This window comes from Peromyscus californicus, unplaced genomic scaffold (assembly GCF_007827085.1).
Source record: "Peromyscus californicus insignis strain IS unplaced genomic scaffold, ASM782708v3 Scaffold_12__1_contigs__length_115047231, whole genome shotgun sequence".
Classification (NCBI taxonomy): domain Eukaryota; kingdom Metazoa; phylum Chordata; class Mammalia; order Rodentia; family Cricetidae; genus Peromyscus; species Peromyscus californicus.
The window spans coordinates 1,345,091-1,366,502 of record NW_026294413.1 but is presented as its reverse complement, the minus strand read 5'-3'; the positions used below and the strand labels follow the sequence as shown (position 1 = coordinate 1,366,502).

The window sequence follows — 21,412 nt, the reverse complement described above, 5'->3', positions numbered from 1 at the left end:
ACTGTCTCATAATTACTCACTAATTTTATTTCACAGTTCACAGATAATCTTAGAACAATGATAGACCCACAGCCCCACAGCCAGGATGACTAGCAGACATTGAAAGAGCTCTGCCTGCACTCTTCTTCCTGTTGTCCAATGTCATCAAAGCACAGGGCTGTGGTGTAATACTTCTTTAGTTCCACCCTCACATTGTCTCAGCTCCTCTGTTTCAGTGCCTCCCACTGCCACTTGGTGCTTCCTTTAGTGTCTGAGTCACTTTTGCAGGTGACGTGTCTGTCAGAGGTATGGCTTTCAGGAGTTTCTTTGGGAAGAGCACATGGGAACACTATTACATAGTGCTTTGTGTGTACAATGACATCTTTACAACAGCTTTTCTATCTCTTTAATCAAGAAGTTCAGTTTTCCTGGGTGTAAAAGGAAGCCTGTCTTTCACAGTCTTTCCTGTGTGTTGCTCTAGTTTCTTTTGATCTAAAGGATTATTGCTGAAACATCTGATGATGATCTGATGTTCATTAATTTAAAAGTCACTTGCTGCTTGCGGACACAAATACAAAAACACTTAAAGTTTAAAGTCTTATGACATATGTGGTATAGATTTTGTTTCTGGTCCTTCTTAGGCATTATTTCCAGAGACATGACATATGTTTCCCATATTTGTTTCAGATGTTCTGTTTGTCACTTGCTCTAGTATCTTGCTGTGGTATTCTCCACTAGAAATGCATAGAACAATAGTGTGGACCTTATTTTTATTTCTTTTTTAAGTTTTCCCAGGGGCTGGGGAGATGGCTCAGTGCTATGGATATTGCTCTGTATAAATAAAACACTGATTGGCCAGTAGCCAGACAAGAAGTATAGGCGGGACTAACATAGAGGAAAACTGAGGGAACAGGAAGGCAGAGGGAGACACTGCCTAGAGCCGCCACCAGGACAAGGAAGATGTAAGGTACTAGTAAGCCACGAGTCACGTGGCAAAATATAGATTAATAGAAATGGGCTGAATATAAGAATAAGAGCTAGACAATAATAGGCCTGAGCTAATGTCCAAACAGTTTAAATAATATAAGAGTCGGTGTGTTTATTTTATAAGTGGGCTGTGGGACTGCCAGGGCTTGGTGGAACCCAGAGAGAAAACTCTCCAGCTACAGCTCAGCACATAAACTGCTTGCTATGTAGGCATGAAGGCAGACACCCACATAAAAGCCAGGTAGGTGTGACAGACAGTCTGTTACCCCAGCACTCCAGAGGCAGAGACAGGGCATCTCAGAGCAAGCTGCCTACCTGGAATAGACAAATCAGTAAGTCCTAAGTTTGTGAGACTCTGCCTCAAACTATAAGGTGGAGTATGTTCAGGCGAGACACCCAGTATCAGTCTCTTGCTTCCATGCACATGAATATGCACTTGCACACACCCATAAACACACACCACAACCACATACACACAAGGTAAACTGAAGAAGTTTTCTCTTTATTATGATTTTTTGGGTATAATCTAACACATCTAATTCTCTTATATTATTGATTTTACTTAGGATTCTTTCTTGAGTTCAGTACCTCACTTCTGACTTCTTTTAAAACTTATTTGTGCTGCTAGTTTATCCTCATGTGGTTTTCAGATCTTTTAACTCAGTTTGCAATAGGGTGCCCCAGGTACACATTTTTTATGGATATGGCTTTATGGCATGCTTTTTGCTCATTACTTTTTTCTTATGACTTGCAAGGTCTTTGATTTTGATGACTAGCTGTTGTTCATTCTTATGCAGCACTGGGTTCACCAGACAGTTCAGTGTTCCTCTCTCAACTCCAGAGCTTCCATTCTCCTGCTGTTGTTACAGCGCAGTGATCAAACATGGACTCTTTCTTCCTAGGACTTCCTGGCTCTGCACCCCACTCTCCATCTGTCCTTCTTGTACTTCTCAAAGTTTACCTGGATCTGCTGTTTTCTTCATCACTCCTGCTCTGGATTGTTCCATTTTCATTCAGTTTCTGTGGCTTTTTTTTCAGAGAGCACTGGAAGGTATGCTCCCTTTTCCATAAACACTGATGGTGTGTGGATGACCTTGGTTTTGGTTCTAAAAGATGTCAATAACATGGAAGTCATGGGGCTGCTGGTTTGTCTCCACCCACTTTCATTTGTTTCTGTTTTGAAACATGGTCTCCTGTATCCCAGGCTGGCCTCCACCTAGCTATGCAGCTGCAGATGACCTTGGACACCTGCTGATCTTCTTGAGTGGTTGGATTACAGACGTGTACCACCATCCCTGGCTTTCCCTACTTTTATTTGGGGTCTGCAGATTACCTAGTTTTAACTTTTTTAATGTCGTTTTAGGAGATATTGCTTGAAAGTTTTATTTTTATTTTCTCTACACGTGTGTTTGTCTGTAATATGTGTGCAGGTACCTGTGAAGGCCAGAAGATAAGATCTCTCAGTCTAGGTATTCTACTTTGTTCCTATGACACTTCACAAAGATTCAGATATAGATACTTATGTTATCTTCCAGAAGATTTCTTCCTTTCCTCATGTTGAATATAATGCAGATTTATCACTCTTACTATTCTTTTACTTAGTATTCATTGCTCCTTTCATACTAATTTGATTAATGTCCACGTGAATTTTTATTATTACTTTTTGCTACCTTTGTGTTTTCTTGATGATATATTTTCAAAGTAAATTCTTGAGTTGATTGTTTAGAAGGTTAATTTAAATATTTATTCCATTACTAGATATGCACCCATATATAGTTTTCTTTTGTAAAATTCTGCTAATATAAAACTTCCTCAAGAATAGCTATTAATAAATTCCTAAATCATAGATAAGAGAAGGTTGAAGATGATACTTTCATAATAAGCATCAAGCCAGATTGAGCAAGAAAAGAAAGCAAAGTTGTAAGGTACAAGAATGAAGACCAGGACTTATTATAAACCTCACAGAGTTAAAATTAATTTTATGCTCATAATCTTAAAAGCTCACATGAATGGAAATTTTTCTTCAAATAAAATGTCAAAAGATCCATTAGCTGTCTACCACAAGCTTGATATATATTATGCCCATAAATTTCCACTTATGGATTCTATTTCCATTGTTTTCTTTAACAGGGAATTATTTGAAGTGAGTTTTCAACATCAAAATATATGGTGTTTTTTCTTTATGGAACTGATATTTTTTGTTACTGTTTTTTGCATACAATATATTTTGATCATATTCTTTTTTGCTACCCCAATTCCTCTCAGATCTTCCCCACCTACCTAACTGCACTACTCGTGTTCTTTCTCTCTCAAAAGCTCCCAAAACTTTAAAATGAAATAAATAAATAAATAAAATGAAGGCACAAATGAATAAACAAAAATCCAATAAGACAAAAAATACCAACACACACACACACACACACACACACACACACACACGTTGTCACACATTGTGTTGGCCAACTACTCTGAGGCACGGGGCCCTGGAGTGTGGTTGATACATCCAGTGATACACCACTGAAGAAAACTGACTTGCCCTTTGCCAGCATACGTAACTCTGGGGTTAGGGGTGGGACTCTGTGTTCACTTCCCCTTGTCTGGTTTGAACTCGTGCAGATTTTCTGCTTGTGTTACTGGATTATTAATTTCACTATATTTTTGTTAAATCATGTCTTCTGTGAGGTATTTATTTGGCATGTATTTAGAATTTATGAGAAACTAAATATTCAAGTTGTATAAATCATCCTCCTTTTTGTGAGTAAGAATGTTATTCTCCCTTAATAGAAGAGGTGGTGCCTGGTCTCACTGCAACTTGATTTACCGTGGCTGGCTGATATCCACAGGATGACCACCTGTATCTGAAGAGAAATGGTGGAGGGATGGATGGGGTGGGGAGGGAAGACATCAAGGGGAAGTGGGGGAGACTGAGAAGAGGGGAAGGAGGGGAAACTTTGGTTGTGATGTAAAAACAACAAAACAAAACAAACAAAAAGAATGTTGTTCTCTAGTCATTAGATGAAGGATTATATCAATGCCTATTATATACACATTTCAAAAATCTCTATATCATTATTTTTTTGTGCCTTGATCTGTGCTGAGCTATTTTATGCATATTTGAAGCTTTATTTGCAAATTAATCCTCATGGGTAAGAATTACTATTTTCTTTTTAAATGAGAAATTTAAGAATGATAAAAGTTAGGTTGTTTGCTATCACGAAGAATGCACAATTTACAATTGTCATTAGAACTCTGGATGGCACAGATGGGGGGGTCAGATCCTTTCAGTGCATTATGACATCTTTGTCAATGTCCTTAGAAAATAAAATGAGCTTCCTAAACTATGCTGAAAAAAGAACAATATGTCTGCTTGCTTTTTGTGAAAGATGAGGCTAGCACACCTATGACAAATTTTTACTTGTCTTAAATCTTACTGTAAACATATAAGAGCCAATATTTGTGCTTTTCTATGTGTGAGTCATGAATGATCAGAATAAGAACACTGAAACACTGAAAAGGATCTTTTCTAACTAAAAAGGATGACTTTCTAACTCATTAGAGCCACCATGATCATAGCACTTAAATTTTTGCACTTACTGGTCCCTCAAAATCAAAGCTCCACCATGGCTTTCATTAATAAGATTAATTCAAGTAATTAAGTCACTTGGGAACAGCTACTGACATATTAGGGAATGCTAGGTTCCCCTGTTGCAATGAAGGGGCCCCATGGTCACTTCACTCTTGGGTTGATTGACTGCAGAATGAAGGGACCAACATGAGAAGGAAACATCACAGACCCTAACTTTCTTGTTGTGGGTTGTTAGTTTAAGACGTGTTACATCTATTTATGCTGTGGAATATTTGTTTAATGATGCCAAGATGTGTTTAACTCTGTAAAGCTGTGTTACTTTGCCTGTCTAAAACACCTGATTGGTCTAATTCACAGCTGAATGGTCAATAGCTAGGCAGGAAAGAGAAATAAGCAGGGCTGGTGGGCAGGGAGAATAAATAGGAGGAGAAATCTAGGCTGGATAGAAGAGTGGGCAGGGAGGAGTGAGAAAAGGAGAAAGAGAGGAGGATGCCAGGGGCCAGCCACCTAGCCACACAGCCAGACATGGAGTAAGAAGGAAAGAAAGATATACAGAATAAAGAGAGGTAAAAAGCCCAGAGGCAAAATGTAGTTAAAGAGAAACAGGATAATTTAAGTTAGTAAAGCTAGCTAGGAACCAGAGAGCTGGTGGTTATTTGAAAGCTGGGTGGTGGGCCCCCAAAAAGAAAAAACAAACAAACAAAAAGTACAGTTGCACTTTGTGACTAAAATTTGTTCTCTCTTCTTTTTATTTGATGTGTTAATAATAAAATGGAAAGTTTGGATGGCCTTATTTTTTTCTTTCATTTTGAAGGTATTAACAGAGCAGTAAGAAGCGAGAAAGTGGGTGCATGAACATCTGACCATGAAACAAAACCATGGTCCGATGAATAGGGCTTGATGAGCATCATTTCTGCAGGGAAGGCATGGTGCAATTATTGTAATGAGGCACTCTATTGAATGGCACCCACATAAAACATAGTAATTGGGAATAAGCAATTACTTAAAATTACATAGGTGGAAGGTGGTGCCTCATTTGACTAGATTTGAATTTATCATGCACCCATGAGCTGCAAATTAATATTGGAGTAAGTATGGCAGATCATGTGTACAGCGAGAGGTTTCTCTAAAGTAAACTTTTTATGGAGTTGACATTATGCTTGGAAAGAAAAATTCTAAAAGGTGACGAATGTAGGTGGCAGTAAGACTAAAATAGTCATGTTAAATGCATATAAAGGTGAATTCCATTATAATGTCACATTACAAAGCTTTGAAATGTGTCTTAGAATATGGAAAGGGAACTTTAGGTGATGGGTCAAGAGGATCCTGCATGGGACTACCCTAGATCCTCTGCATCTATGTTGTGGTTGTGTAGCTTGGTGTTCTTGTGGGACTCCTAACAATGGGAGTGGGGGGTGTCTCAGACTCTGTCACCTGCTCTTGACACCATTTTCCTCTTACTGGATCACAAGTGGTGATCACCAGCCTTGATAGGAGAGCATGAGCCTAGTCTTACTGTAGCTTGTTGTGCTGTGTTGGTTGGTATCCTTGGGAGGCCTGCTCTTTTCTGAAGGGGAACCAAGGAGGAATGAATCTGGGGGAGAGGGGAGGTAGAAGGGAACAGGAAGGAGTTCAGGGAAGGGAAACTGTGTTTGGGATGTAATGTATGAGAGAAGAATAGATTTAAAAAAAGAGAGAGTTGATCTTAGTTATTTCCATATTATATATTCTGAATCCTTCATAAACACCAAGGATAAAATTATAATATTTACAACACACACACACACACACACACACACACACACAGACACACACACACACACACACACACACACACACACACACACACAGAGAGAGAGAGAGAGAGAGAGAGAGAGAGAGAGAGAGAGAGAGAGAGAGAGAGAGAGAGAGAATGGGACTCTAGGAAGTCCCATGTAAGTTGATTCTTATTTGGTGTGAAACTCTATTTTCTGTGAGTTTCATGTAAGCTATAAAAGATGAAGATGGTAGATTCTGTATCTATGTATTTTCAGTGTGTATAGCTGCTGTCTGAACTGCATTTTGAGAATGAATTAACATTATACTAAAGGATTACTTTTAATCTTTAAGTCTTCTATGGTTTATGTTTTTCTTATGTAATTAATCTATGAAATACCTGTAAATGAGGTAAATGTTGTGAAGGACTGTTTATCTGGAAGTGAGTCATATCAATGGACATGTGCATATCTTACAGAGCTGGGAACTAAATGACTGGAAAGTTAGTTTACTTGAATTTCATGACAGTGCTTTAATCACTCAAGCAATGGCTGAGGGTCACCACAGATTTGGACAAATCAGCACCCACCGCCTTAGCTACAACCATATAGCAATGATTTGCAATGCAGAGCACGAGGCTCCTACCCCAGTGAAAACAAGTGGAAATGTTTAATACTTACATAAAACATTTAATGTTTAATGTAAGCCACGAATATGTGCTGGGGGCTGGAGAGATGGCATAGCAGTTAAGACACTGGCTGCTCTTCCAGAAGACCCAGGTTCAATCCCCTGCACCCTCATGGCAGCTAACAACCATCTTGTGACTCTAGTCCCAGGGATCCAGTTCCCTCTTCTGACCTCCATGAGCACTGCATGCATGTGGACCACAAACACGCACGCAGGCAAAACACCCATACACAAAAATAAAAACAAAGCAGTAAATATATGCTTGGAAGTTTTAAACTACAGTTGTAAGGACACAGTGACTTCACATTTATATTTCATATAAACAGACGGAGACTGAGAGACAGATGCGTGACTTTGATTCTCACCATGAATTTGTTTGGGAATTTAAATCCACAGTCCAAGCAGCCCTAGGAGCCTAAGTTTCAATTGCATTTGAACTTCACTTGCAAATAACAAGAATGTGACCATTAGCAACAACTGTGACACAAGACGTTTGGCCTAGTAACTACTGAAAGATAAGATCTACAAGTGAAACTATACCCAAAAGAGGAAAAAAATAGGTTGATGTCAGCACAGTACATATTTTAGCAGCAGCCTTAGTTCCTTGAAGTCTGTTTTAGAGATAGTTCAGAATGTCTAAAGCCTGTATTAGCTACAAAAGGTTTTCTTTGAGAATTTCATACATGACAATGCATTTTGATCATATCCACTCTCCACTCCCTGCTCTAAATCTTCTGGGTCCCCGTGTCCCTCTCTCAATTTTATGTGATCTTCTGTTTTCTTTCTTAAAACATACATAAGGTACTGAGTTCAAGTAGTGTTGTCCATATGTTTGTGGTGTAGGGCTGCCCACTGGAGCATGGATGACCTCCTGGAGCATGGGCCATATTTCTGAGGAAAACTAGCTCTTCACATAGGAAACAACTGCCCCTCTGTGGACATATATCCAAGAGACATAAATAGATTGCATGTAACCCCCAAATAATAAATACATTTTGAAATAATATTGGTTAGAAATTTCCTTTCTTACTAGTTGAAGACAGAAAACCACTTTCACACTGCCTCCAGAACACTCGGAGTATAATGGTCCTCAAAACAGAGCTATTGAATAAAAGAGTGTGCACCCAAACACAGTAACCACCTCTTACTCTGAGGCCAACAACTTACAAAGATGAATAAAAATGAGAAACAATGTTTTGCTTTTTATATTGTGCATCTTTTTGTTTCCTTTTCATTATTATGACTAAGCAGTCAGTTAGTTACCTATAGAGGCAGTTTTAAGCTATCAGACACCTGCATGTGATTTTTATATTTGGTGTTGTGAATACCAGTCCTGCAGTCCCTCCTTGACCACTCTGTCTGGTGTCTTTGAGATACAGTACATGGTTATGGTTTAGCATCCTGTTATCTCTCTCCTGCCCACCTTCTGGAGATACATCTGTAAATAGTTTTATTTTTAGAGCTGCCAAGCTATTATTTGGAAGAATTATTTCAAAAGATCACCATCCTGAAAGACCAAAGCAGCTTGTTCCCCACATCCTCTGCCTTTATTTATTTAGTTTTTGAGTGCATAAATGCTCACTCTGAAAATTATAGATCAGGTTGAGTAACTTGCTACATACAGAGTTGCTAGAATAAATCATATGACAGTCTATAATCATACAGAAAATTGCCGAAATGCTGCACAGCAATCAGCAAGGTTTTATGAAGAGGAAATTTTCAAGAAGACTTTAATTCATTCCATGAGAATGTAAGATACAGGGTAGACAATGGGGGTAGCTTTCTGTAGGGCCCTATTTGCCAGAGGCCCCATTCTATGCTTGTCAACTGTGCTGGAAGGAGGACTCTGGAGATTCCATCTAGTGCATGGCTAGTGTCCACAACGGTCAAAAGAAGGCATTGGATCTGGAATTCAGATAGTTTGAGCCACTGTGTAGGTACTGGGAACTGAATTGGAGTCCTCTGAAAGAGAAACAAGTGCTCTAAATAACTGAGCCGTCTCTCTAGTTCCCACAGTAGCTTTTACTTTAACCTCTTTGTTTGTGTTTCTTCATAGTGTTGTCAGCTTCTAAAGTTCACATCTTGCTTTCTTTTGAATTCCCACATCTAGAGGAATGGCACATAAGCAAATAGCAGGTGGTCCACACATTTTTGTAGAATTATTGAACGAATGCTGAAGACTTATTGAAATGGAAAGGATAAACAATACATAAAAATTAATGTTTATCATTTTTACTCTCATTTTGTACTTGAGTTATAGCTTTTGGGGCTCTGCCAGGCTCACTTATGTTTCTAGATCATGGGCAGATTCTGACCCAGGAAGTAGCATATTACCTAAGAGTATGGCAGACACATCACGGTGACACAGATTGCTGAGTAGTGATCAAGGATTTGGATTGAGGGGTTCATTGTTGCAGTCTGAGTGAACCAGTTCTATCACTGGGTTGCTAGGAAGTCAAGTTCCCATCTTGTGTTATTAGGAAGCACTCTGCCTAATAAGCCCTAGACTTTCATCTCAATAGTGTGGAGAAACATATGAGTAGACACTTGCATGATTAAAATATCAACACTAAACTGCCTTTCCTTCCCTTGCTGTTTCCTGGAAGTCCTCACCATGGAAACTCACTCACATGGGAATTTCTATGTCTTATATTGCCCTTGCCAAAGACTCTCAAACAGAGATGAGAAATTCTAAGTGTTTGCAAACAGCTCCAGAAAAAGGTGGAAGCTGATGCTGTAAACAACGGATTTAGAAAGGAAGAAGTCTAACTTTCTATCATTGAAATAGAGCTAAAGGCTGAATGCTGGTTGCATGGTATCCGGATATGTTTTGTCAACTTGACACAAACCTAGACACACCTGGGAAGAAGGAACTTTAGCTGAGGAGTTGCTCCCATCAAATTGGCCTGTGAGCATGTCTGTGAGTTATTTTATTGATTACTAATTGATGTAGAAGTGTCCAGCCCACCATGGACAGTGCCACCCTTGGGCAGGTGGGCCTGGACAGTATAAGAAAGCTACCCAGAGGGAGCAAGCCAGTAAGCAGTGCTCTTCCCTGGTTTCTGCTTCAAGCTCCTGCCTCAAGTTCCTGCCTGACTTCTCTCTATAGTGGATTATAGCCTATAAGATGAAATAAGTCCCTTACTCCCCATATTGTTTTTGGTAATGGTGTTTACCACAGAAACAGAAAGCAAACTAGAACACATGGCAATATAGGTAGCTCTCTCTCCTAGGATCAGCAGATGAGACCTGGAGGCAGATGTGCATTCCACTTCCCAATCTGAGAATAAATGCCATGAGAGAAGAATAACACCTTTCCAACTACAGTTCAGTGGCATACGGTCCACCAGGCAGATACGAGATGAAGAGAAACACACTGTCATCTATGATGGTCTTTGTTTAACAGACAGGATGTATTTCAATCAGCTCCATAGGCTGGGGACTAGCTATCACCTTCAAAGTCTTGCAGCTTCTCCAAACTAAACAACATGGATGGTACCTGGGGTGCAACGTCTTTCTGCTAAGCTAGAAAGAAGTCACACTCAAAAAAAGGCTATGAAGAAAATGAGAAGTGTCATTTTCAGCCCCATTTGTAGCTTGAGTTTTCCTGCCTGGCCCACAGTCAGGACAAATCTCTCTCACCTGCCAGTCCCACAGTCACTAAGAATAATGCCCTGAGTTTTTTTTCCTCCTTGTCCCGCCTATACTTCCTGCCTGGCCACTGACCCATCAGTGATTTATTCATTGACCAATCAGCAACACATTTGACATACAGACCTTCCCACAGCACTTCCCCTTTTCTTTTCTTAAAAAGGAAGGTTTTAACCTTTACACATCTCCAAAGTCAGTTTGGTATATTTGGGAATTTGGGCGTAGCTTCTCTTACTACTTCCTGCTGGAGGGGGGCACTGTGTCTTCTGGGGAAACAAAGAAAATTTTAAGATCATGGAGTAGTCCATGAGGCTGTATCATCTGAGCCAGTTGCCTTGAAACCATTCTGGATGTTGGATCATCTGGGCCTTGGTGTTACCTTTCAGGGGGTCTTGGCTGGTCAAACCTGATGTATCTTAATCTGGAACAAATCCATAGCCTCTGGCTTTCTGTGGGAACAAAAGCAGAGCCTCCTTTCCAAAGCAACATATCCTTACATCCAAATTTTGAAGTCAAGGTACCTTTAAAATATACATTTTGGCATAACTCAACAGCTTTTGTAATCAAATGTTTTTCTTTAGTTACGAATATCAAAGAGAACATAATCCAGATTCTTTGTGTGGTAGCCATCTTTACGTGGCTTTTTTTTAATATTAGCTTGAGCCTATTGTTTTGAACTGCAGCCTTCTAAGCCTGAAATGGTGCTGGCGCTGCTGGCTCCGCCCACTTCAGCTTCCCAACATGGCGGTGATACGTTTTCTGCCAGCTCTGGGAGCCATCAACTCTCAGAAATAGTGGGTCTATGCTTCTATCAAAGCAGCGTGTAGCCCAGAAACCTCTTTTTGTTTTGTTTTGTACTAGCAAAGGCTAAACCCACCACACAGCTTAATGTGCCACTTGCAGAGGCCTCATTCCCGCCATACTGCAGGTCGAGCATGCACGCATGCTAGGAACCCGCCAGTAGCTCAAACCAGCAGGCTGCTGCTAGCTTAAAAGAGACAACTAGGAGCTGTTTTTAGCTCCGTTTTACAATCTTTTTACTCAGGTTTTAGGTGGAAACTCTTGCCCCACGTTGGGCGCCACCCATTAATCTAAAGTAATAGATGGTAGAGGGGCTTGGGTGCACCGAGGTTCACCTCTGCCAACTTCTCTCCCACCCAGTCTACACCTACCAAGCATTTTATTACTTCTTTCCTCATAAAGTGATGAATAGTCTATCCAGGAATTGTGAGAAATTCATGTTCTCTTTTAAGGAAGTTGTTGATTTGCAGTTTTCTGTGGGACATTGTTCCTAATGATTAGAAAATGTGTCCTGGTTTTACCATACTGAGCACTTTGGGGACATCATCTTTTTTGGTCTTTCTCCTGGCAGCAGGTGGTCACAACCACAGCAGTCAGGGTGTACAGAAGGCCACTTCACCTCTGGTTTATAGCAGAGTTTGAAAATATAATGAGACAAATCTAATGCACAAAGACAATGCCAATCTGCTTTCTAGTATGCAAAATGAGACTTCAGACTGGCCTGGGCCATGTTGCCCTCTCTCCACAGGTCTTTGCCCACTTTGCTCTTAACCTGTTTATGGTAGTGACTTGGAAGTATAGATACCACAAGCTCTCAGTTCAAACGAACAAAATCATGACCAAACTAAAAGTTTAAAGTACCATACACATGGCATGATTTTCACTACATAAATGAAAGCCACGAATGGTATCATCTGAAGTCAAATTTATGACCAGGAAGATCAAATTGGGTTGGGGGAGGAAAACATTACTACATAGGACAAAAGTAGAGACAATAATTGAGAGGCAAGAAGGCAGTCCTAAAATGGATATGTCTTCCTTGAGCAAGTCACAGGTTGACATATCCCTGTGCAAGAGTCTTGTTCTGCAAATAGCCCCCTCCCCAGTTTGGGCAATTCTGGTGAGAAAAGACAGAGAAGGTACATACTGGTAAAGTTTCTGAATGCCAAGAATATAGATAATATCTCAAGGCTTCTCCAGAGATAATGAAATTCAACCAGCCTGACATAAACCTAATTATTTTCTGACAAAAATAAATGAAAAAGAAGATATTGGCATCAGAGTGTTCTCTACAATCCTGGGTTCTATAAGAATGAGGAATGAGATCTGCAGATGATGAAAAGAAAATAAATGAGTGAAAATTCTTTAAAAAGAAGAGATGCCCTGTAAAGGCAATAGTCACTATCATAACCTAGGCTAGGGCAAGATGTCTAAGCAAGAGACACAATACATTCAGCTCTGTGAGGATGAACAGGAGAGCCTGAGCACTAGAGAAAGCTGGCATTCCATTTAAAAAATATAATAGAAGTACATATTGCATCACAAATAATATATATGTATATACACATATACTCAAATATCTTTATATTATTTGCAAAAAAAACTGTTTTCTTCTTTCTTTTCTTGAAACCTAGGAATCCAGCACCCTAAATATTTGTCCCATGTTTTTCTCTAATGCATGTTTTACAGAAGTTTGGTAACAGAGACAGCAATTCTTACTTTTTGATCAATGTATTTGTTGTCTTCAGCTGTGGGCCGCTTGGGATTATCAGATGATGAGGAAGAGGTAGAAGGGAGGATTCTGAAGAGACAGCAGGTGTCCTGTTGCTGGCGGTCAATGAACTGCTTCATGAAGCTTTCCCTTTGTAAATGAAGTACACACATCAGGTGTTACGCAGGAAATGGAGCCGGAAATGGCATTTCACAGAGACCATGAAGCAGTGCAGAAGATCACAAAAAACAAGATGTGTCATACCAAGGGAGGTGGTTAGATTTAATTATCAAAATATTTAACTTAGAAAAAGCTTCCTGAATCCTTGAAAACTCCTGCTTAAAAGCATAATGTCCCTGAAATAGCTTAAAAGCAAGGGTATCCAATAATTGATGGTGTGATTTGAATCCTACTATGGTAATGAGATACTTTATCTTTCTCCTAAGACTTGAAAGAATTAATTCATCTTTCCAAACTTCTATTCATTATAAAGTCCTTGAGAGATAATTTTACATTTAAAGACTCAAAAGGAAAAAGACTTCATCTGATCTCCAAAACTTGGTGAAAAAAATTAAACAACATCAATGCAAGTAAGCAAAGTCAATTAACTTTAAAAAAGATTAGAAACACAAATACGTCGCATACTACATAGAGACACTTGGTCACCAATAGGCTGGATGCAAATGGTAGTCCCATAAGATTGCATTGTACCACCCAATGGTGTAATAACCACCATAATTTGCATCAATATATCTTTTGATGTTGACAGAATGGTGACAACGTCTAAAGAGTCATTGCTCAGAACATATGTCAGTCATTAAGTGACCGGATGGTCTTTTTTTAATTTGCATTTAAAGTGTTTGGCATAATTTTATACTTCCATAATCTCTTACCAAGACATTTAAAGATAAATAAATAGAAAATTTTATATGATTCTGATTGTTTTGGAGCTATCCATCGGAAGACTAGCATTTAATTATTAAAAGCAGGCTCTTCAAAGCACCTTCTGTATGCATTTGTTTTTAGTAGGAAGGCGAAGCTAGTACAGACTGAATCAGTTGGGTATAAATGCTATGCTTCTTTTAACCAGTAGGAGGCAGATTACACTGTGACCAGACTGCCATCCCCACAAAGGCTGGTGTCACACAGACACCTCTCGGCAGCGTTGAGTGCCGGATGAAGGCAAAGTGCTTGGACCCCAGTCCATCCTCTTACACACTCTGAACACGTTCATCCTGTCTATACCTGTAATCACTGAGGAGTACCTAGAGGGAGGCAGGGACAGAAGCTTGTACCTCACCTGCCTCTCCTCTTAAGAGACTGCACACAAGACTCAGTCTTCCTGTGACAAAGGCAGGGAGGAGAGCAGGGGACAACAAATTCAAACACAACCCCAAACCCACCCACATGCCAGTCTGAAAGAAGGACCGAGGTAGGCTTCTGAAGGTAAGCCATGTGGTCGAAATAGGTAATCAAAGAAACAATTCAATACCTGATCTTAGGAACTGTAAAATCTGAAGGAAGTTTTGAGATTTTCACCATTTGTGGTCTGTTTGGGAATTTTTCAAAGATTCTCAAGCGCAAAGGAAGTTTTTCTTTGGTGTCCGCATTTGCTTCGCTTTGCTTTAACTAAAGGGTGTGGGAGGGAGAGAAAAGAGAATTCCATTGAAATGAACAGTTCAGACTTGAGAGAATAACATGTAATTACATATACAACCGGTAGATGGCAGCAAAGTCCCACCAACACATCACACAATAGTTCCTCGGATTGTTCTCTGCATCAGGGAAATGACAATTAACACCAAACTAAACCAGTTTAAAAACAACAACAACAACAAACCAGGAGAAGGCTTTGTGATTGTGCTCCCAAAGATAAATCTCCTTTTATCCCATACTATACATTATCTTTTCCTTTTTACTTGTGATTAAACATTCAATTTATTTTATACACAGACATGGTAGAAGTAGCATGGACTTGCAAGTAAGCTAAAGTTTATGTGGAGCCAGTACAGAACTACAAACAAATTTTTGGCTAGAATTCAATCCATGCTTTCTTATCCTTCCCCCGCTCTTTCCAATGCTAGTTTTTCTTGTGAATTCTCCTCACTTCTCTTGGCTTCTAAAGAAGACCACTCTGAATTGCAGTTAATCTCTCAATGATCTCTCAATATCTTCTCTGGTTTCTGTCCCTCTCCAAACTGTAAGATTGGTCCTACTAATTCACAGATGAGATAAGAGGGCATCAAAGCTATTTGCTTATGGCCCCCTTGTGAAATGTCCTTTTACTTTAAAATGACAAAGTTTTGATCAGGATTGTGGAAATTAGCAGTAGAAGTCAAGAGAGCTTTGATAAACAGAAAGGATGGGCAGGGCACCTCTTACAGAGATGTAAACTGGTCAGAAGGAACAGAAATGCTGCATTTGGACACTAGACTTCAATTCCAATAATAGATGGCTCAGCTTCCATCTGATCTGGAGTGAATGGCAAGGTTGTGGGTCCTCATTTCTAGTTTTCTCATCTTTTGCTGTATATGATTATTTCATTTTAATTTTATAAAATATGTATTACCTTAACTATGCAGACATCTATTAGATTTTTGTGAATAGCTTTTGATCTGAGGTGGAAATCTTATTTAGGGAGAGGGCTACTGCTGTTTGCTGTCCTTCAGTATGGCGATGTATGCAGAAGACATGTATATAATATGATGGTTTTTTGATAATGTTGAAGATGGTAAAGCCATAGTACCCAGGGCCACAAAATAAAAAGCACAGGTATTTCCATGTCATGAGAGTAATAAGAAAAATGAAGGCTTATGAAAAAGTAACTGATTTCTAACTGGTTACTGATATAGAAATGGTGAAAAATTTGCCAGGGTAAGTTGGGTCCACAGAGAAAGAAAAAGCTGCTGACTTATTAAGGCAGACCAGACAGCAGGGCAGCCAATGACAGCACGGCAGCACCTGGCAAGATGGATGGCTCTGAGAGGTGCTTCTCAGTTGCGTTTGCTGACTCATTTGTTTAGATTCTTGTGCTGTCACTTGTACAACCAATCCCATGAGCCAGATTCTATGAAAAACACTGGGGCTATGCAAATAAAAGGGTGTCTGCGTTTTCCCTCACCCAGCCCGCATCATAACCCATAACCCAAATAGCTAAATAAACAGTTATCCCTAAAAGATAATGGTTAGCCTGGAAGAGAAAAGACCAGAGTGCTTGGGAACACAAGGCAAGAGTGAAGACAGAAATAATCAAAAAAGTCAAGGTATTATTTCCCCAACTCTGATAGTCATTTTAGGCAGCAGACTGACTGTGGGTGACTAAGTTGGCTGCCAAGGAGGGTCTGAATTGTCTATTATGCTAGTAAGAGACACCAAGGCAAAGGTTACGTTGGTCAGAACATCTCACCAAAATGAAAATTCTAAGACCTTCCCTAAAACCCTCTTCGTCTGCCAGCTCCTTCCGTCCTCACCAGAACCTCCCTGACTGGGCTTTTACTCCCAAGTCAGCCCCTGGTCACCCATTTCTCCATTCCATGGTTACAGAAATCTCAATTTTTGCCTTAAAACCTTTCTGTTGTTACTCTTATACTTTTAAAGCAAAAATGATCATAGCCTTCCATTTGTACTCAGAGTCTTATTTCCCTCCTGTCTACCTCTGTAGTTTTAGTTTACTGGATGTTCTCGTTGTACCCTCTTTTAGACCCCATGAAATTACCACCCTTCATTCCTTCGAGGCCTTCTGCTGGTCCCCTCCCCCTCTTTCTTTCTTGAACTTCACGAACTTCTACTTGATTTCAGGATTTTAGTTCCTCATGTAGTTCTTCAGAGACTCTTTCTCTGACCACCACATTCTGCCCCTTAGGAGATCATAGCATGTAGGGTTGGGCCACAGAATGATGCTGTTCACGTGTGTCAAAACATAGAGAAATCTTCAGTTTCTTCAGGTTCATTCTAACACACATTTTTAGCAGCTTTCTAGGCTGCTGTAGCAGTTATCAAAAGACTTGTAACTCCATGAATCAGAAGCTACCAACTCTTCCAGTATCAATGAATTAATTTCCCTATCAAGGCTTCCCCTGAGCCCTGCTTCCTTTGAAGGCTCCAGGGAAAGCTCACCTTCACTATTTCCTAACTTCCTACAATTCTCTGCAAGCTTGTGGCTCATTCCTCCACCTCTGTTTCCAGTGCCATATGTTTTCTTCCCAGTGCCTGTCCCTGAACCTCCCTCCTGTTTCTCCAATAAGGAAAACAGACATCAGATTCAGGAATCACTGTCATCCAGAATGATTAACTGTTTTCTTCTGCAAAGGCCCAATTTCCAAGTAAAGTCTCATTTTGAAGCTCAGTTTTGGGAGATACTTAAACTCATCATACATACCATCATTTCAAATAGTTTTGTCTCACATAAGCCTGGCAAAGCTCTTTTTCCAAAAGAACGAGGCCCGGAGGGCTGGGAAGCTGGTAGCATTTCTTTTCTCACACTCACCCTACCTGGGTCCTGGCATAGTGGTTAATATGAAGTCAGCTAAGGAAACAGCCACTGAATAAATGGCACTAAGTGGGTGACAGAGAGAAACTCTCACAGACAATGTAGAAGAAAAAGAAAGCCTGGTAGGGCAGGCAGAGATGTAGATGGTTTCTATTTGTTAATTGTGCAGCGTAACTTTTCTGGTGTAGCGTGTAGGAACTTTCCGTTTGCAGAATTGAGTAAAGTTAGACTCTTGTGGCATTTAACTGGTCATGATGTTTGTAACTGACAAGCTGATAAATGTTGGGACCATGTTTATTTTTATTTTTTTTAATTTAGTTTTTTTTTTTTTTTTTTTTTTGGTTTTTCGAGACAGGGTTTCTCTGTGTAGCTTTGCGCCTTTCCTGGAACTTGCTTGGTAGACCAGGCTGGCCTCAAACTCACAGAGATCCGCCTGGCTCTGCCTCCCGAGTGCTGGGATTAAAGGCGTGTGCCACCACTGCCCGGCTCTGGATCATGTTTAGATTGTCACATTTTTGTCAGCGGCATGATGGGGATATGTCAAATTACAACTAATCATTCTCTAGGACACAGTGATCAGTACAGTAGGCTAATAATATTTTTAAAAATCTTGCTTCCATGTTTTAAAGATGAATCTTATGGAATTCTAATTTGCATTAGGGATATTACTATTCCCAAGAGCATTTAAGCTCCTTAGGGGCTAGATTCCACTTTTAAATTTCCTTTTCATAGCACCCACCTAGAGAGGGGAAATAGAATATGGTTGGAAATAAATTAAAGCTCAACAGGAATTGGTCATTGAGCTACAAAACTACAAAGAGCAATGGCAACACTCTTGTGAATGACTCAGAACATTCTCCCTGGTCTTGCAAATCTTCCTCTGGAATGGTGAGAACCAAGGCTGCTCAGATATGCAGCCAGGTCTGGAGAAGAGAGCAAGGTTTGGCCTCTTGTACAGGTGCAGTGAAATTGCCTCCTATGAGCAGGAACAGCACCTTTCCAGAAGTTCCATGAGCACCTTCTTCTTTTCCTGTACACCTCCACAAGCCTGTTCTGGCAGGAGTGTGGATACTACAGCCATGCCCTCATGTCTATGGCAATGACATTTGTGAGTCCTGCCTGTAAACCACCCAAACGCCCATCAATAGACTAGAAAAACAAACCTTATCTATTTAAACACTTGAAATGAGCGAGATACAGTCCAATATAAAATGTGGTTAAATTTTATAGTGCAGTATTGACAGCAAAAAGCCAGGCATAACAAAAGAAGATATATTGGGAGACAAGGTCGTAAGGTCAGCAAATAGACAACACTATTCTATATTGCTAATTTTCAGTGAGGTCAGTGTTCTAGGGGCAAGTAGAAAACAATGGCCAGATAGTCGTAAGGTCAAATGGTTTCCAAGGTACAGTTGTCTTGATCTGTTCAGTTTGGGTGCATTATTTTTGGAAGACATCAGCAAATGTCCTCATCCTATGTTTATGTTTTGTTTTTTTATTTTATTTTATTTTTCAAGACAGGTTTTCTTCATGTAGCTTTTTTGTTGTTCTTGTTGTTTTTGATTTATTTATTTATTATGTATACAGAAGAGGGTGCCAGATCTCATTACAGATGGTTGTGAGCCACCATGTGGTTGCTGGGAATTGAACTCAGGACCTCTGGAAGAATAGTCGGTGCTCTTAACCTCTGAGCCATCTCTCCAGCCCCCCTCATCCTATGTTTATTTCAGTTCAATGAAAAGATTAAGAGTGGACAGATGATACATTTGAACAAATTCATGTAACTTCTATTTCATCGCTATCACAACCTGACCGTTCTGACTTCCCTAATCCACAAGCTTGACCAAGACACAAACACAAGGAACAAGATGGGAAGAGAAGTCAAGCTGGGGGTAGGGTGTGCTGGGGGCAGGATGTGCTGGGGGTGAGGGAGATCAAGGTCACCAGATCAGATAAAAGTACTTCATGATACTTTGAAACCTCTCACAATGTTAATTAACATTCGGTAAAATGATATTCTACCTCTTATCCTAATTTTTCATTCTTTCTTGTCCACACACATTTTCTAAAAACAGGTACACTTTGATGCAGATGAATGACTAATATCAGTAAAAGGACTAGATATGAATTTAAGATTGTTACACTATCCCCTCTCCAATGCAAGGTTTTTTAAAATAAAGTAATTATAATTGTAAATGACTGATAAAATTTAAAATATCTGAAGCCTTGAGGGGAAGACACAGTGCAGAGACTCTGAGATTTTCCTCTTCATGTTGAAAAACCTAATGTAAAGAATGGCACACCGGAGGGGGTTGATAATGGTTTCAGCTGAGCAGGAAGTCTGCCTGCAGTCCACAGAGCATATGATTGCTTTGTGACAGGCTCACACTGCAAAAGAGAAATTACAACCAAAGAAAGAAACAAGTTTCAAACCTTGAGCTTTAAAAAAAATTATAAATCTAAGCTTTTGTTCTTCTACAGCTCGGCATCTGTTAAGCTGAGATATCATTGCACGCGTTGGGTGGCTGAGAGTCTCTGCTTTCCCAGCCCTCTCGAGAGAGTTCGGGCATGATTGTGCTGCATGACACATACCCTGTTCTGCCTCGTTGCTCCCATCTCCCTGTTTCAGCCTGTGCTTTCTTCTGCTAAGGGACTCAAACACTGTCATGCCGCATCTTGTTTCAGAATGCCGTGACAAATAGCTGAACTAGAGGAGCACATTCATGCTTGTTGTAATTTTTTGTTGTGATTTTTCTAAAAGAAAATAATTTAGAAAATACCTAGACTTGTGAAATATTCTCATTTTTCAAATCAAATCTTTGGTGGATGAAGGGGGTTGTGCATAGATGTGTGAGTTAGTACAGCTGAAGAGTAGCCATTAACTGTTCAGAATATGAAAAATCATCACGCTGTGTTCACATAGGAATGAAAAGGAATCCCTCCTCTAAGTTATGGAATTAAAGTACGGCTGGATTCTCCATGCATACTTACCTGGTGGTGGTGTCTGGCTTTTTTTTTGCATCTACACTGACAGCAATTCAGAATGCAGGATCTTTATGAACTACACATCATCATTTTTCAAGGGGGCTTCTCTAATTTGTTTGCACAAATTTTACAACCCAAACGAAATGGCTTCTGGATTAAAACAGATGGTTTAGGTGGGGTAAAGAGCAAACATGTTGGCTTTTTAATAATGTGTGTTACCATAAATACTTGATATAAAGCGTGAGGACCACTTTGCTTTCCCTGCTCTGTGAAGTAAGGAGCACCCACAGGGAGGAGCTTTTATTTTTACACAGGCAAGGGGCAATGAATTCATACACACAAAGGGCAATGAATTCACACACACACAAAGTGGCAATGAATTCATATACACAAAGGGCAATGAATTCACACACACAAAGTGGCAATACTGTACATCTCACAAATGTTTATTTAAAATATTTTCTGCTAATTTCCTTCCTTTTACAAAATCTTTAGCAAGTTCAATACTCCCAAAGTCAAATGGATTTTTACTACCTTGGTGCATAAATTCAAGCCATCCATATTAAATTGGGAGGCTCATTTCTCAGTTGGTTTATGGCTACATTTCTATATGATAGCTGTTACCTAAGAATGTTCACAATAATTGTAAAATACAGATGAATTAATTGTATGATATGTACTTAAATTAATATTGTTTTTATTTTTTATTTATATGTATGTGGTGTGTGTGTGTGTGTGTGTGTGTGTGTGTGTGTGTGTGTGTGTGCACTTACGCATGTGG

The 21,412-nt window shown here is 39.7% G+C and overlaps 1 protein-coding gene across 6 annotated transcripts in view; it reads right to left on the bottom strand.

Moving 5' to 3' along the window:
• The window catches only part of Nalcn (sodium leak channel, non-selective), a 316,074-nt gene that overhangs the window by 70,724 nt on the left and 223,938 nt on the right, over positions 1–21,412 (bottom strand). For all 6 annotated transcript variants that reach the window (XM_052732374.1, XM_052732370.1, XM_052732372.1 and 3 more), the window contains 2 exons: positions 14,650–14,786; positions 13,166–13,307 (listed from right to left, as the gene is read on the bottom strand). In XM_052732374.1, coding sequence (XP_052588334.1) covers positions 13,166–13,307; positions 14,650–14,786 — 279 coding nt within the window. The remainder of the gene's footprint in view (positions 1–13,165; positions 13,308–14,649; positions 14,787–21,412) is intronic.